The sequence below is a fragment of the Acipenser ruthenus genome, chromosome 30 (assembly GCF_902713425.1).
Source record: "Acipenser ruthenus chromosome 30, fAciRut3.2 maternal haplotype, whole genome shotgun sequence".
NCBI lineage: Eukaryota > Metazoa > Chordata > Actinopteri > Acipenseriformes > Acipenseridae > Acipenser > Acipenser ruthenus.
The window spans coordinates 15,707,890-15,725,274 of NC_081218.1; the positions used below are offsets into that span (position 1 = coordinate 15,707,890).

Consider the following 17,385-nt stretch of genomic DNA (forward strand, 5'->3'; position numbering starts at 1 on the left):
ACCCTGTCTAGTGCTGTGTTTTCTGAGAAGTCTGTGTAAGGGCTTCATCCAAGTTCAGGATCAGCTCTTCAGCTCTAGCTCCTGCCATCAGTATTTGGTCAGATCATCCAAAGTGTCTTTATAGAAATAAGAGCCAGTGTTACTGAGTGATCTGCCATGTTGGATTAATAATCACTTTGTATTTCTGTTCCTACACTAGATGACACTGGCACGAATATAAAGACACATCCTGTGACCTAGCCTGCATTACACATCTCTGTGGCAGGCAACTACAAATGAATCTCCTAAACTCATAAAAAAATGCAATAAAAATGATCTCAGAATGCTTGGAAAAGTTAAGAAAGTGTCATTTGCAGCTTGAGCGAGTGCAAGTGACTCGCAGAGCCCGTCCCAAACGTACAGTAATGTACAGTGTGCACACACCCAGAGGGTGAGAATGCATCACTGGATGTAAAAGGAATTCAAGTGAGGAGTTATCTCCGCGTGAGGAGATACTGGAATCCAGCTGAAGTGATGAGAATCCGGGGATATCTAAAAGAATATCAGTATTTAAACGAGAGAAAGATATGATTGTTGTGCTGAAGGGTGAGGGAGTCACAGCCAGGCTGCAGGGATGTAGTTCTTAAATACAAGAGGATTACAGAGTAGAGATGCTGAATTTTTTTGAACATGAGTCCTGATTTAATAAACCTGATTGCAATGAAACTTGGCAAGGAGATTCTGTAGTGTAAATCATTGAAGGTGTGTGTGTGTGTGTGTGTGTGTGTGTGTGTGTATTAGATATTACACTGCACTGTGCTGCTGGTGTGGTAGGACACACCCCCTCGTCGTTTGGTAACCCTAATCTTTGCTAGAAGCTCAGTCAGATTACCAGGTTGAGAACCTGGCAGGGAGCTCTTCCCTGGGGCAGTGGGATCAGGCCGGTTTACCTTCAGATTTCTTGGGATTGGGCTCTGATAGAAGTCCGGGCCAAGTGACTGGAAGGCAACAGTTGATCACAACGCTGCTATTAAAACAACAACGTCGGAGCAGGAAATGAAAGCATTAATCTGCACCGCTGAATCAAAGGAACATTTCAAAACACCAGGGCAGGGTCTGACTCATGTTCAGAACAAACTGAGAGCTTCAACAGGGAGCGTGACAATCCCTCAGCGTGTGGCAGACACTTTTTTTTTTTTTTTTGACGGTAGTCTTTTTAATTATTATTCTGAAATGGCTAATCTTTTTTTTAATTTTTTTTATTTCTCTCAACCAAAAGCTTTTCAACGTTGGCTGGAAGTATTTGGCAGAACATTTCCACAGGGAAACACAACACTGCTTAATAGAAGGGGATCCATTTCGTTGATTAAAACAGCTGCCGATCGAAATACAGCTGACACATAGATAGATCATTAAAATAGGATCCTCAGTGTGCCAGTATTACATTTACACAGTGCCTGGGAGTCTCTCTATATGTAAAACCCCACCGAGGACTCTGTGTAATTGGTTTAAAGGCCCTGTGAACCAAAGAGCCTTTATCAACTGACGACACGCCTCCGCAGCAACGGTGACATCACTGCACAATGGTCCTGATAAGTTTGCTTCTGCAATGGAATACCAGTTTGTATAGGTTCATACCTTTTGTGATGCGACTGTCGAAATGTGAACAGCCACTGTGGGTTAAGTTTTGTTTGCAAATGTCCAAAACGTTAGGAAATTGCATGTCTTACTTTATTGTCAATAAATGGAAATGGAGTGTGCTACCTTTGTCTTGAAGCACAGAACTACTGTGTTGCCATGGTGATGCCACTGCAGGTAATCCAGTCAGGGGGCACAGGATGCCCTTTGCTTGGACCCTCGCCCGCTGCCACTGCTCCGCTAGACCAGGCTGCGGGATACCTGTGGCTGGGATGAAACAGGGAGAGTAAGACTTTAATAGAGAGGAAGACTTTATCAAACAGGTGCTTAAACAACACGGCTTCCTGCCAAGACAGGCCCCCTCTGCTTCCCTGCCTTGTTTCAAAGAGGGGTGGCCAGCTGCCACAATCCTCTCGTGGAAAACATAAACATTTACACTGTTTTGAAAGCTTACACTTAACATTGCAGGAGAGGGCTTATAATTACGTGGATAATGAGGTGCATTCAGCAGTGTGTTTTGATAGTCTACTGAGGAGCCATCCTGACGACTGGGCAGGGCCTTACAGGAGAGGCCCGGGGCGAAACCAAGGACTATTTTTTTTCTGCTTGTCATTCCTCTTATTTACAGCAATCAGCTCGGTGTGACAAGGAGTGCTTGTTCTGTTGAAGTATTCGGTTATCATGATCCCTTTCATCTGGGGTGTGAAATTAAAAAGGGAGGCGGAATTGACCGATTTTTCAGAATAAAACAATTAAGCTTTTTAAAAACATGACATAATCCCCCAAAACGGAGCATGCCAGCACCTGATCCCCAGCCATGACGAACGCTCTTTCTTATATAAACACTCGCTTTGTTTCGGATTAATGTCCTGACCTACCAGTTCTGTTATAAAACAATTAAAAAGTACCTGCTTAGAAAACATGGGCTTGTGTAATATACCTCCTCGAAATAAAACCAGCATGACAGCTGAAGAGCTCCTCAAAAAGCCACAGAAAGCTGCTTTAACATATGTCAGAATGCTTCACTAAAACGCTGCACACAAAGTGTTCTCATTGTGCCCTGAGTGCAAATCACAAGGGTATAGTGGAGCTGCTAATGCGCAGATTGTACATTGTACTGTGATGCTCATTTATAGCTGCAAAGTCAAGGGCTCTGTAATAACATATCGTTCATGCTTTGTGTTATAAATCACCCTGCATACTCTATTTAAAATGCCTCTATTTTTTGTACTTTCTGAGAGTTCATCTGTATATGTGTGTGTGTTGTGATTCCTTGCAGAGATCTGAACTACAATGATCTTCAGGAGTTTCCAGTGGCCATCCGAACCCTGGCCAAGCTTCAGGAGCTGTGAGTGCAGAGACTATGTTCTTGTAGAGGGCATTGGGTTCAATTGGGCAGCAATGGACTTTTGGGACCTGTTTTGTTTCCCTAGATCTGATGACAAGAGGGTTTTTAGTAGAGATGTTGAACATTTATCAAGCATTGAGCATGTAAAATGATGTGGAACCAAAACAAATATGCAGCTGAAATATATACATACAACAAACAGCACTCTATTCCATTGGAGGGCTGCAGCTTTCTTGTAAATGTGATGGACATTTAAACACTTGCATTACACAGTATGACCTGCTTTTGTTATCATGCAGACACTGCTGAGACAAACAGTAAACAGGCTATTGCGATATGCAGTGTGTCGTAGTGCAGGAGCTTGGGGTCTGCACTGTGCGGACGGGGCTCATCGTGTTCCTGTGTTTCTCCACAGGGGATTTCACAACAACAACATCAAAGCCATTCCTGAGAGGGCGTTTGTGGGCAATCCGCTCCTGCAGACCATGTGAGTGTTTGTGTGTGAGGTGGAGTTCACACAACACAGCTCGGCTTTCAGTTATGGGGCGCACCCTAGTCAGGAAGCAAGCCATGGTACCATTGTTGACCATGATATTTATCATAATCACTCATTGTATAAGAATGGGCGTGTTCCAAGGTCATGTTCTAAAGCGTCATGGTTTGACAATTAAAATCAGAGTTTAACACAGTCTGACAATTGCTAAAAAGCAGGGTGTGACCTGGTTAAATATCATAGCATACCCTGCACTATACAATCTGTAGCATCACAAATATCCATAGACTGATAGAGGCATTTACTATCACATTAACCAGCCAGAACTATGTACTCAATGTAATGAACAGGATTAAGATCTCACAATACACCAATCCAATGAAACCTGAAGCATGCTGCTCTGAGACGACCTCTTTGTCTTTCCAGACATTTTTATGAGAACCCCATCCAGTTTGTTGGGGGATCCGCCTTCCAGGACTTGCCAGAGCTCCACACCCTGTAAGTACCGTCTCCATGCAAAGCTCTACAAACGAAACCCATACACCTGCTTCACTCTCTTGCATTTTACAAATTGCATGTTGAAAAACAGCAGTCACATACTTCCCCCTTGATGATCACTTGTAAAGAGACAATACATGTTCTTGTGTGGCACAGACTTTTCTACTGCAAAATGTTTGGCAGAAGTTTCCATATCCAAGACTGCACTAGCGAGCAGCTCTTCCCAAGTACGGACTTTACAACCGATTCCCACCCTGCGCTTCTCGGAAATGAGTTATTGGGGAACAAACACTTATCGAACCCGGGAGGGCTTACGCTGTCAATAATTGTGCAGACGTCCTTTACATTTGCTGTGGTACACCGTGGAATTCTGCCAAGTGAATAGTAAAGACCAGACAAGAAGGCACACAGCATGGTAAACGACAGTGAATGCATAGCCTGGGTGTGTGACTCCTGTTGAATGGTCCAGTGGTCCAGTGTCCTCAGTGGCCTTTCTTGTGTGCGCTCCTGCTCTTTTCAGAGCTTGCCTCACGTGTAACGTGCACTGGGTTGCTGCCAGGCACTTGCCCTATTTTAGGCTCCTCTGTTCCTGTAGACAAAGGTCCCTGGCTCTGTCTGTTTACAGCATGCCAGTGGTCTGGACTGCTTCTGTTCCAACACAATAGAGAGCGCTCCACTAATGAGCTGTCCCTTCTCAATCTCAGGTCCCTGAATGGAGCCACCGAAATAAAAGCATTCCCTGACCTCAAAGGAACCACCAGTCTGGAAATTTTGTAAGTTCATTTTTTTTTTCTTTTTTAATAAAAGCCTATTCTCCACAATATACTGTAGCAGCTGGTTAGAAACCCCAGCATTCGCTGCACACCAGATATGTGCATGAGTTGCCAGAGAGCTCAGTGTGTGTTAAACACGCTAACCAGACCTACCCTGGCTGAGATTTTGAGACAGTTCAGGCTCCATAATGGCATTTAGTATATAAAGTTATTACAGAATGCGAACATCATCTAATGATGTTAGGAGGAACAGAGCTTTGTTAACTGTGTGGAAATAGGTCGAAGCAAATGTCTCATTGTGGTACTTTTTCAGAGGTCATGTGTTCTCTACTCCAGAACTACTAAGGGGTGGGTTGGGAGCCCTGCCTCTTCAGTAGAGCACCACGTTTTGGCATGAGGCTCCTTTTGTTGTGTCTGTCCCTGTGGGTCAGTGTCAGCTGGGTTGGGTGTCGTGTTTGTCCCTGTGGGTCAGTGTCAGCCAGATTGGGGTTCTCGCTTGCCTGCACCAGAACAATAGGGGGCGTCACGTGTCCTAACTGTCCTCTTGCTTGCCTCTTCCAGGACCTTGACAAGAGCTGGACTGAGCTCTCTCCCGAGGAGCCTGTGTCAGCAGCTGCCTGGACTGCGAGTGCTGTGAGTCTGTTAATATGAAAGTGTAATTCAGAGAGCGGCACTGTGCACAGGTGCTGCATTCAGCTGCACAACAGCAGCTGCAGTGGTGTGATGTTACCACTAGAAGAATGACAGATATGTGCAGATATTTCACACCAGTCTGTACCAATGGTAGCACTATGGCAGCCAGGCAGTATTTGTTTCCAAATACACTTTGGTCCGATGATGTGTCTGCTGGGGTTTCTTTCAGGGTGATAGTACACTGGGAATATGAAGGTGTTTCAATATCTTCTACAAGGACATTGTCTTTAGTGGTTAAAATAGCACAGCAGCATTATCGAAAGCAGACTGTTTGATTTACCTGTCTTTGCACAGAGGAGTTAATTGAGATTTTGTCAAGATAGCTCTTAATTGATGGAAGACTGCAGTTCAGTCCTAGCCTAGCTTTACCACACTGGCCTGTCCACATGTGGTTCTGTTAATGTGATTAAACAGTCATTATGGTCCCATGGGCAAAGCTTACTAGAACTGAGAAACTCTATTGATTCAGTCTGTGTTTGTGTGCTTTAAAGGGAATTGTCACATAACCAGATCGAGGAATTACCCAGTTTTCACCGCTGTCAGCGCCTTGAGGAAATGTGAGTTGTGTTTTTTCTTTTTATTCGTGAATTCATTAACTTCAGTAGTGAGTGCCAGGCAGTGGCTCACAGCACTCTGCAAGCGAGCACGTGAACCTCCATCTAAACACCCGCTGTCATTCACTCCAGGATTGTGGCACACTGTACACTGACTGTCCTGTAGGCTTCTCGTAGGGTTGGACAGTGATGAATCTATGGGTCATTCTGAAGAACAGACTTTTCTGCAGATTTCCATGAAGTGGTCACTCAGGAATCCTGGCTGTCAATGGAAACCCCTATTGGCAGTCTTATGGCAGATGTTTCCTTTTGTTTTTAAGCGTCCAATTCATCTTCAGCAGGGCCAAAACAAAAACGTTCTAGGTCTTCAGCTCTAATCCCAAAGGCATCCAGCATACACGTGTGCCAATAAAACGGGGATCTTTCATCTTTACTGCTCGCTTGACATCTGATCCAGACGGCTTCCGTCCATCAGCTCCTGCCCGTGTGATTGATGTTGTATTTGTAATGATAGGTCTTCCAGTCGTGGGTCTAACTGTCTCTGTCTGCTTCGTTTCAGAAGCCTCCAGCACAACCAGATCAGGGAGATCCGAGTCACCACCTTCCTGCAGCTTGCAGCCCTGCGATCACTGTGAGTGCACAGCCCTCCTTCTCCTGCAGTGCTGCAAACTCTGCTATGGCCCAGACAGAACAGAGCCTTTCGGGATCATAATTCAAAATGCGGACCTTGTGCGTTGATCCTGACTGTCAATCTGTCTTTCACATTACAGCTATGGACAAACGTTTAGCAGAGTTTTAGGATTAAAGACTTAATCAAATAAAAAAAAAAACAATATGAACATCATGTAATAAAAAAAAAATAACAAAATGATAAAAAATAAAAAAAAATCAGAAAGCCATAAAGTAGTACAGGATTTCATGTTAGATTTCGAAATGTCAAATCATTCAATTGTCATCTGTTTTTTGTTAAGAGTATGGAAAACTAAAAAAAAAAGCAGTATGTAATTCAATATGTTAACGTGACATTATTCAGCAGCTTTTATTCGACTTTATGAAGCAAAATTAGTTCGTTCTATAGGGTGATACAGAACTTGTGGTCACAGCTGTATGTTGTACACATGGTAACTTTGTGTCTCGGGTTGCTTCCACTGCCCTGGTAAGTATTTGCTGTGCAGTGGCAGAGTAAAAGCTTAGTGATGCACACCATGTAAACACACATTGCAATCGCCAGATTTTTATTTATTTTTTGCCTGTATTCTAGAGACCTAAGTTGGAACCGCATTGAATTCATTCACCCCGAGGCATTTGGGTCCCTGCGTTCTCTGGTCAAACTGTAAGTATCTGCGTGTGCTGATAGTTCTCTTGATGAAAGGCATGCTCTAGAAGTTGCTAACGGTAATACACTGTGGGTATTGTTCTCCTCCAGAGACCTGACTGACAACCAGCTGACCACCCTGCCCCTGGAGGGGCTCAGCGGGCTGACACACCTCAAGCTGAAGGGAAACCTGGCGCTGTCCGAGCCCTTCAGAGTGGAGGACCTTCCCAAGATGAGGTGGGGCTTCGGACCAATCACAGAGCTCGCTCTGAATCCCTGCGACACTACAGTGTGAACACGTAACCCACACAGTATTAGCTGTTTAACTCCATGTGGTGTTATAGTATATCAGAGCCACCCCCCCATACAGACCTTTCAAAGTATTAGCTGTTTAACTTCATGTGGTGTTACAGTATATCAGAGCCCCCCCCCCCCCATACAGACCTTTCTGAAATAAAGTTCTTCTTCAGAAAAAGAAACACTTGGAAACTCCAGAGCTGTAATTGGAGGATGGGCTCATGTGCACATCAAGCCTTCAGCCCTTCTCAAGATTTACAGCATGCATTTGGCTGTGAACAAGCGTGTGCGTAACTGGTTTTTGGTAATCTACCAATAAAGCAACGTTTTACTAGTGTAGTGCTAGTAAATGATACAATGTTTTTACATCTCTGTAAACCGGTTTAACTGCGATTTGGTATGGGAAGTACTGTTTAACTTAACTTAAGCGTAACAATTAGAAACATGAAGGTGTGTTTCATCTGTCATGTTTGAAGTAATCTTCATTTAAATACATGGCATTTCCAAATTCACCTGCAGGTAATTATTAACCTGCAGTTTCATAACAAACCAACCACACTGGTGCTTGAATTTCACAAACAACGCAGGTAAAGCCTTGTTGACATGACTGTTCAGGTGTTCTTGAGTGAGTGAATGAGCAGCACCTGTACAGGTGTCTGCCAGGTACTTGTCTCACTTGTTTGTAGCCTAGACTAGGAGTATTACAGAAGATTGTTTAAATTTGTATCAAATTCAGGCGAGCAGTACTGTATATAGTCTTCATATCCAAACCAATCATAGACCAAAACTCACCCTAACCAAGATTCTAGACCCTGGAGAATTTAAAAGCTGGATTAGGACTCCATCTTATTCTCTCTCTCTCTCTCTAAAACACTTGACAAGCCTGGTTCTCTGAATACCACCATGTTAAAATCCACTAGATGAAATATGGCTATTTATTCTAGTTGTGTACTTTTATAAAGGGTACCCGGATACTGACCAACAAACTTGATTGAACACCCTGTAATATCTTTCCATTCTACAATGAAACTTGAGAATGATTTTGAATGTTTATTCAAATTCTCTTCAGTGTGGTTGGTGAGTGCCACCAGGACTTGGAGTGAATTGCTTGTGTTTTCAGTGAGATCTGTCTGTCTGCCAGTAAAGAGCACACATAAATCACAAGCTGACAGCTCTTACCAAGCGATGTTGCCAGCCTGTGTAGACCCCAGTCACTCTATCCACAAACTCAGGAACAGACTGCAATTTAATGGTTAACAGTAAAATGTTGTAAACCTCTTCTGCAGCAATCTAATTATTATTAACACTTTCCATCACGTTTCAACATCGTTTTTCACTTTAGAAATCAGCAAACAGCAAAGTGATCACACCCTCGTAAAAAAATCCAAAGCAATGTCAAGGGAATAATTACACTCAAAGCGCAAACGGCACAATTATCAACGATTCAGTTAACATCAAATTATGAATCTTCCATTGATTCCCACAGGGTCCTGGAGATGCCCTATGCCTACCAGTGCTGTGTGTATGGGGCTTGTAAAACGACCTTCAAGCCCGCCAGCCAATGGGACGCAGAGGAGACAGGAAGTGAGGACGAAGACGTGCCCAAGAGGACCATGGGCATGTTTCCAAGCCACACTGACAACAACTGTAAGCAGAGAGAAGCTTTGAATTTATTGAGAAACATTCACCCAGGCCCTGTTTATAATGACAGGCTGACAGTCCCTCTGTACCCTGACTGCTGCTCCGCTCTGAGGAGACAGACTGGAGAGGTGAATAAGGAGCTCGTCTCTCTCCACATCAGCCCATGTGTCTCCCATTAAAACATATTGAAATTTCTCTCCATTCGGTCTGCTGGAATTCTCTTTCCACGGCTCCTGTTTTCAATCTGCAGGCAGCTCATCTGTTTCATCGCTTTGTGTTTTTGTTAGGCGACACTACAAGCGTTTTGTGAGCAAAACCAAAGCACTGTTTACTGTCAGATACAATAGAGTACTCTGAAACATTGCAAGTCAGACACCCAGGAACGGGGTGTCACATTATAATGTACAGTATGTAGCACATGTGCTTTCTAATATCACCAGGAATAGCTTCTAGTACCAGCTCACTGTTCCAGCTATCTCTGCGTAGTTGAAGTGTCTGGTGTGAGTTTTACGCATGTAATTCTGCTCTGCTCTCTGGTGCTTTAAGGCTATAGCTCCAAAGCACTGACTTCTAAATCATTTTTCTTTCAGGGTTTTGGTGTTCGTCACAAACGGTTCCTTCAATAACCTCCACACAGCACTCGGTTATATACCATGAATTAACTCTCTCTTGTCCCTGGACAGATTACCTGGATATGGATGACTTTCAGCTGGATGCTGATGATTCCAAACTGCATCCCAATATCCAGTGCAGCCCTTCTCCAGGTGAGGAAGCACAGCCAGAGGAAGTGGCCAAGTGACTGTCATTTTCAATATCAGCACAGCCAGAGGAAGTGGCCAAGTGACTGTCATTTTCAATAACAGAACAGCCAGTGCAAGCGGTCAAGTGACTGTCATTTTCAATAACAGAACAGCCAGTGCAAGCGGTCAAGTGACTGTCATTTTCAATAACAGAACAGCCAGTGCAAGCGCTCAAGTGACTGTCATTTTCAATAACAGAACAGCCAGTGCAAGCGGTCAAGTGACTGTCATTTTCAATAACAGTTCCACAAATCTAATTACGTTTTGTTTGTGTTATTTTGCCAGCCGACTTGTCCACAATCGCAACGCCATCTAGTGGCGAAGACTTAGGAGCTTTCTGAAAACCATCGATAACTTAAAAATGCTTGCTTTTACATAGAGAGTCAAAACCTCAGAAAAGGGATGTTCTCATGTCTGTGTCTCCCTCCTGGTGGCTCACTGATGCACTCACACCTCTCTCTTACTTGTTTGCAGGTCCCTTCAAGCCATGTGACTACCTTTTTGATAGCTGGGTGATTCGGCTGGGCGTGTGGGCGATCGCACTGGTCTCCCTGATCTGCAACAGTCTCCTGATCGTGACGGTCTTCGCTTCCCCAAGCTACCTGTCTCCTGTCAAGTTCGTCATCGGCTCCATTGGGGGCGCCAACCTGCTGACTGGCCTGTGCACAGGGGCACTGGCGCTGGTGGATGCCCTAACCTTCGGAGAGTTCTCCCGACACGGCGCTCGCTGGGAAAGCGGGCCAGGCTGCCAGGCTGGGGGCTTCCTCTCCGTCTTTGCCTCCGAGGCCTCCATCCTCTTCCTCACGCTGGCCGCGGTGCAGTGCAGCATCTCTGTCTCCTGCGTCCGGGCCTATGGGAAGTCGCCCTCCTTCAGGAGCGTCAAGGCGGCTGCCCTCTGCTGTGTGGGCCTCTCTGTGGCTGTGGCTGCCCTCCCTCTCTTCTCAGTGGGGGAATACGGGTCCTCCCCTCTCTGCCTCCCCTCCCCGCTCGCAGAGAGCCGTCCTTCCACTCTGGGCTTCATGGTGGCACTCATCATGATGAACACCCTCTGCTTCCTGGTGATCACCGGAACCTATATCAAGCTTTACTGGGACCTCATGAAAGGGGAGTTCGACAGCATCTGGGATTGTGCGATGATCAAGCACGTGGCCTGGCTCATCTTCACCAACTGCCTCCTTTACTGCCCCGTGGCCTTCCTCACCTTCTCCTCCCTGCTCAGCCTCTTCCCCATCAGCAACGAGGTCATCAAGTCTGTCTCGCTGGTGCTTCTGCCTCTGCCAGCCTGCCTCAACCCCCTCCTCTACCTGCTCTTCAATCCCCACTTCAAGGAAGACCTCCGCCTGCTCTGGAGGAGGCCTCAATCCACACACGAGGAATCTCCAGACTCCTTTGCATCAGAGGAGACCGAGAAGAGCTCCTACGACTCCACCCAAGCGCTGGTGACCTTCTCCGACGTGAAGCTGGTCTTTGAGGGAGCAGTTCTCCCCAGGCTGGAGTCCTTCGGGTGCCCTCAATCTGCCTCGGTCACCCTCATCCCCCGTCAGCAACGGGACCCTTCTTGGCAAGAGGGCGACGCTTATACAGCCCCGCACCCCTGCCTGACCGACGAGGAACTCTTGATCGCTTCCCAAAGTGACGACCTGCCAAGCAGTGGTCACTCCATCCGGTTCTATCAACCCCCCCGTCCTTCTCATCCCATTTATAAACTTTAAAACAAACACTGAAATGGAAGAAAAAAAACATCCCCTATCACAGGATTTGTTCTGCGTCTCAGAAATGGATTAGAAATCTGAAACGCAGTTCCCACGGTCCTGCATGACAGGTTTGGTTCACAAGTCCCAGAATCCTCCCAAGATCTACTCTCACCGTGCACAATAATGGGTTTGGACTACATTTCCCATAGTTTGACTGATCTCTGGACTACAACTCCCACATTCCACAATGGAGACTGTAAATCCCTCTTCTACAGCAAAGCAACTGTTCAGAAATGCTGAATTTATTGGAAGCAGGCACGAACCTCATTTAATTTGATGCATGGTATATGATAAATATATATAATATTCAATATGCATTAGACTGCCTGCATTCCCCAAAATGCAGTAGGAGTAACTTAAAACGTATGTCTAGATTATACATTGGGTTTGTTGCTGATGAACAGCCTGAAAGTTAAAAGCAATGGGCTATATTCCCAAACTGATGATTTATTCAATCGTTACAAATATTCCTGAAAACTGAATTTCAAAAACACTATTCCTCATCGCAATTCCACCTATTCATTCACCTGCTGTTACCAAAACCCCTCCCTGACTTTTAGAACATTCTCAGGTGACTGCAAATCTCATTGAAGCAATTCCACAACTATACAACTGCTGAGGACTGCCATCTAGTGGCAGCAGACACTTACTGCCTCCTTTCAATCCATCAGTTACCCAAAGCTATTTCACTGCCCAAAGAACACCTACATTTTTTCTAAATGGCACGTTGCTGCTGTTTCCAAAATTGCTTTTGTCAAAACAGAGAGGGACGTCTAACTTGCATAATGTAGGTGTTCTGCAAAGGCTAGTTTTATTAATAACTAGTGTTATTATCAATTTCATTGCAGCTTTTTTTTATGACATCAGAACAAAAAGAGGTTCAGCATTTTTTTAAATAGATTTTGTAAAGGTTTCCGTTTTTTTTCTTTTTTTTTTAAAGTAGGCTAGCTGCTGCACAGTGTAACTACCTCCGATCTAGCATGCTATAATTCAAGTACCCCCTCCTTTTTAGATGAAAAAGAACAAAACAAAACAAAAAGCTCTTGTACAAAATATATTAGAAACTATTTTGGATGTATATATTTTCAGTACTTCTGTAAACGTTTCACTTTAAAAAAAATAATAAATTCAATACAAAATGATTAGTTTCATATAAAAGACTTGGGTTTGATTCTTTTTGTTTCCCAGTGCACTTTCAGAAGACCTGCACATCAACACGCTGTTTCAGTGGCAGGGGAGCAGCATGACCACACAGACAGACAGACAGACACACACACGGACAGACAGCTCACACTTAACAAGTCCACAGGTTGTAGTTCTCTTGAAGCAGCTAGAAGGCATATTAAAGTGTTTAAGAGGCCCTCGCATGTGTGTTTAATTGCAGCTCCACCGCCGTGTCGTTTAGATGAATCACCGGCTGATTCAGAAGACAGTGCAAAACGTTCCTCTCGTCAGGAGACGGCTGGAGCAGACTGGCTGTCCAGCAGTGGTTGCAAACAGCAGCTTTGGAGCTGGACTCCCGGGCTCTCCCCGGCTTCTCTTACCCTCTATCTGCACTCCCGGGCTCCCCCCGGCTTCTCTTACCCCCTATCTGGACTCCCGGGCTCCCCCAAGCTTCTCTTACCCCCTATCTGGAGTCCCGGGCTCCCCCCGGCTTCTCTTACCCCCCTATCTGCACTCCCGGGCTCCCCCCGGCTTCTCGTACCCCCTATCTGCACTCCCGGGCTCCCCCCGGCTTCTCTTACCCCCTATCTGGAGTCCCGGGCTCCCCCCAGCTTCTCTTACCCCCCATCTGCACTTCCGGGCTCCCCCCGGCTTCTCTTACCCCCTATCTGGACTCATACAACCTTATAAAATAGGAACACTTTGGATTTCTATTAAATACTGTTTTGCAAAAAAAAAAAAAAATCTATGCAAAGAATAACCCAAGCTTTAGCATTGCACACCTTTTTCTTTATGGTCCAAAAAGCTTAAGTACATTCGGTATTGGATAAAAAAACAAACATTACTGCCACAATGTATGCAATAACAATTCTAATAAACACAGGGATTTTAAAACATAGAATTTGGAACATCCGAAAGTCTGTGGATTCTGTTTAGCAATGAAGAAGCGTGCATGGAATGGCCCGATGCAATAGTACTATCAGTATCCTACATTCCCTTCACTGGAAACTGGTTATTATCATTAACACTTTACAAACCAGCAGTGGACCAGCCACACAGTGATATAGAGGGAACACACACAACCAACACTCCAGAAAATGTTTTACAAAACTCAAACTAATATAGCTTTATTCTTCTAAGCATAACCGTGGTAAAACACATTTAAGTATAAACAGAATACAAACATTGTACTACAAAGAAACAGCAATACAGGAGAGTGCAGAGAGCATCTGAAGGGAAGAGATGAGAGGATAAAGCACAGAGGATCACCCTCCCATTCAGACGCAGGTCTTCTTCACCTCCTCCTCCTCCTCTCCTGTATCGAGAGCCCCTCTCTTCCGGGGCCCCGCCAGGCCCTTGGACAGCTCATCTTCACAGGGGCTCTTGTCTAGGTCACCCAAACCCTAGAGCAGTGGAAGCACTTCATTTACACACAGCTGTATCTCACACACATGGAGTGGGTTTAAATGCAGAGTGCTACTGCCCTCTAGTGGCAAATGTGGAGATTTTGCATGAAATCTCCCAATGAGTCCTAATCTGTATCAGCATCAGCCTACTGTAGTCTCATCTGCTACTGTATCATTACATCTTACCTGATATGTATCACTCCATAGATCTCATCTTTTCCATTAGAAGAGACGCACAGGTGTATGATTTTTTTTTTTTTTTTTTTTTTTAAATCATGTTTTATGAAGTTTTCAATGACTGTGAATCGGAAAATTGGATACATTTCTGCTCACCTGTGCTGCGGCTAAGTATTATAATTCTGCTGCCAGTGCTTGAAATCCAACACACTGCATTAACAGTAACTGTGCCTATGCAGTACAACACCCACATGCATTAGGAAGGGTTTGTGCAGCGTGTTCCAGTGAGAGGATGCACAGCTTGGCAGGACCTGCTCACCTGGTTCCTCTGGATCGCATGCTTCTCAGTCCACTGCCTCGCCTTCTCCAGGTAAACCGGCTTGTTGTATTTGTATTCGGAGGACTGCAGACCACAGGAGAAATTTCAAAACTGTTCAATAATTCTCATCTGAGTTGCTTCATGAATTGCGGTTCTTTGTGAATTTGGGTGCAGTTTAATTTACTGCAGCTGGAGGGCCAGCGACACATCATGCAATGCTCTGACTTGTCAACATGATCTGCTTCATACAATAGCAATTATTGCAACGTCAATGGACAGTACAGAGCAATGACTAAAATGCACAGCAAACAGGGCGTTCATACAAGGCTTGGGGGTTGCCATGGATACTCACAATATCTGCCATCAGGGGGTCGTCTGGATTAGGCTCTGCCATCAGCAGCTGGATTGAGGTCAGAACAGTGGAGATGTTGAGAGAGGGCCTCCAAGCTCCCTGCACCAAACAAAAACACAGAGTTTACCAGGGCTCCCCTTCAACACACAGAGTTTACCAGGGCTCCCCTTCAACACACAGAGTTTACCAGGGCTCCCCTTCAACACACAGAGTTTACCAGGGCTCCCCTTCAACACACAGAGTTTACCAGGGCTCCCCTTCAACACACAGAGTTTACCAGGGCTCCCCTTCAACACACAGAGTTTACCAGGGCTCCCCTTCAACACACAGTGTTTACCAGGGCTCCCCTTCAACACACAGAGTTTACCAGGGCTCCCCTTCAACACACATTCACACAATACACAGAGTTTACCAGGGCTCCCCCTGCAACACACATTCACACAACACACAGTGTTTACCAGGGCTCCCCCTGCAGCACACATTCACACAATACACAGAGTTTACCAGGCCTCCCCCTGCAGCACACATTCACACAACACACAGTGTTTACCAGGGCTCCCCTTCAACACACATTCGCACAACACACGGACACAATCAGGACTGCTCTCTCTGCCATTCAAGCTTCACATGTCCCCATTACCTTTGGAGGGAGCTTGAGAGCGTCCAGACAGATTCTGCCGGCAGAGTCGATGTTGGGGTGGTAGATGGGGGTCAGGAAGCGCATTTTGGGGGGCTCAAAGGGATACCTGTGAATTGAAAACAAGCGAGTTCCAGACACCTCTTTCCTCCTCTTCATTGTATTGTACTGGGGTGTTTATTACTGGACCCCCAAGAACAAATAAAGGCTAAAACAACAGAGTACAGGACACCTCTGTACCTCTCTGGCAGCACGATCTCCAGTGTGAAGAGCCCTCCTTCATAGGGAGTGCTCACTCCTCCCACTATCTCTGTGAAGAGAACAAACACACATGAGCCAGCACCGCTATTAGCACGCACAGCCTCAACTGCTTTCGGGCTGCAGTGGGAGCAGCTGCACCGAACACACGTTGTGACTGCAGTAAGAGCGGCCTGCTCCATTCTGCACCTTAACGGGGGATCAAAACAGTGTCTTTAGATTGAAACGTTACAACGGGGAACCAATTCAAATCAATTCGACCCAAGCAAACCACAGGTGATCCCGAGCTGCTCAAACCTCCAAAGGAATGCCACGCCAAGACACACGCAGAGGCGATTCCTTCAGCCCGATTAAGCTTTGCTGGTCTGGCTGAAGAGTCACTTACGTGCCCGGAGGTCGTCGACTCGGCCGTCGTTCTGCCAGCAGGAGATCCCCGGAGCTGGCTCGGTGATAAGAAGCTGCAGCTCCCGCTTAAGCCTGGATGATCGCTGCATACTCTCCGGACTTCATATAGAAAGGGGGAGACAGAGCAATACAATGATGACATCACACTGCACGCCACGAGAACAGCCAGCTCATGCGCGCCTTCAGTTCTTCGGCATAAACACTGACCTGGAAACGGCCCTGTTTGTACGACGCATCTGAACTGATTGAGGAGTATTCGGGGTGGGTCTACCTTAGTTTGCTGTTTTTGAAATTATAAAGCTGCCAATAACGTGATAACAATCCGGTATTTCTATTTTAACTAGCCCATCATCATACAACTCAAATTAAAAACAGATCTATAAAATCTACTCTACGGTATTTTGCGAGTCTTTTTGCGGTAGCTGATTTCACCCATACGTTTCTCGTACGTGTCAGTCTATATTTACACAGCCCGTTCAAACTCTGATACAGTACCTGACAGTTAAAACACCAGCAGTTAACTTTTTAATGTTCAAAACGTTGTTACAAAACCCAAACAGAGCTCTACGCTCTCCCTCTTCTTTTCTGAATATTCGAGCGTTTGACGGCGAGACCGCCTCGTCCGCGAGGAGCACTGGGATCTGTAGTCCTTCAACTCAGAGGCGCGGATAGGTTTAGGTAATAATGTATCTCTTTGTTAAACTACATTTCCCAGATTTATTTGCAATATTTTTCTCAACCAATGACAGAGGCGGCAGGCTAGCGCATGCGTGGCGGTATCAGTGACACAGAATTATGGAGACGCTTACTAAACAAACAAACAAAAAAAAGGTGTTCAAAGCTAAATTGATGTTGATGTCTTCACATTTAGGATTGTAACACTA

The 17,385-nt window shown here is 45.4% G+C and overlaps 2 protein-coding genes across 3 annotated transcripts in view; one reads left to right on the plus strand and one right to left on the minus strand.

Annotated features, from left to right (window-relative positions):
• LOC117417592 (leucine-rich repeat-containing G-protein coupled receptor 6-like) overlaps positions 1-12,929 on the plus strand; it is a 52,463-nt gene extending 39,534 nt beyond the window's left edge. The window contains exons 7-18 of the mRNA XM_034911219.2: positions 2,897-2,965; positions 3,381-3,452; positions 3,885-3,956; positions 4,661-4,729; positions 5,291-5,362; positions 5,914-5,979; positions 6,536-6,607; positions 7,238-7,309; positions 7,403-7,528; positions 9,075-9,235; positions 9,913-9,993; positions 10,504-12,929. Of these exons, the coding sequence (XP_034767110.2) occupies positions 2,897-2,965; positions 3,381-3,452; positions 3,885-3,956; positions 4,661-4,729; positions 5,291-5,362; positions 5,914-5,979; positions 6,536-6,607; positions 7,238-7,309; positions 7,403-7,528; positions 9,075-9,235; positions 9,913-9,993; positions 10,504-11,741 (2,170 nt within the window). The 3' untranslated portion in view covers positions 11,742-12,929. The remainder of the gene's footprint in view (positions 1-2,896; positions 2,966-3,380; positions 3,453-3,884; positions 3,957-4,660; positions 4,730-5,290; positions 5,363-5,913; positions 5,980-6,535; positions 6,608-7,237; positions 7,310-7,402; positions 7,529-9,074; positions 9,236-9,912; positions 9,994-10,503) is intronic.
• A 1,116-nt stretch (positions 12,930-14,045) lies between these two features.
• LOC117430055 (ubiquitin-conjugating enzyme E2 T-like) lies at positions 14,046-17,142 on the minus strand. Of its 2 annotated transcripts, none has more exons than XM_059005001.1 (7): positions 16,997-17,142; positions 16,482-16,600; positions 16,079-16,148; positions 15,842-15,947; positions 15,202-15,300; positions 14,850-14,933; positions 14,046-14,350 (listed from the first exon to the last, which is right to left on the minus strand). In XM_059005001.1, exons 2-7 carry the CDS (start codon positions 16,588-16,590, stop codon positions 14,225-14,227), a joined length of 594 nt encoding a protein of 197 aa, XP_058860984.1. In that variant the 5' UTR covers positions 16,591-16,600; positions 16,997-17,142; the 3' UTR covers positions 14,046-14,224. The 2 variants fall into 2 exon arrangements, with proteins under 2 accessions (XP_058860984.1, XP_058860983.1); XM_059005000.1 differs by having other exon boundaries at positions 16,709-17,135.
• Positions 17,143-17,385: the final 243 nt, after the last annotated feature.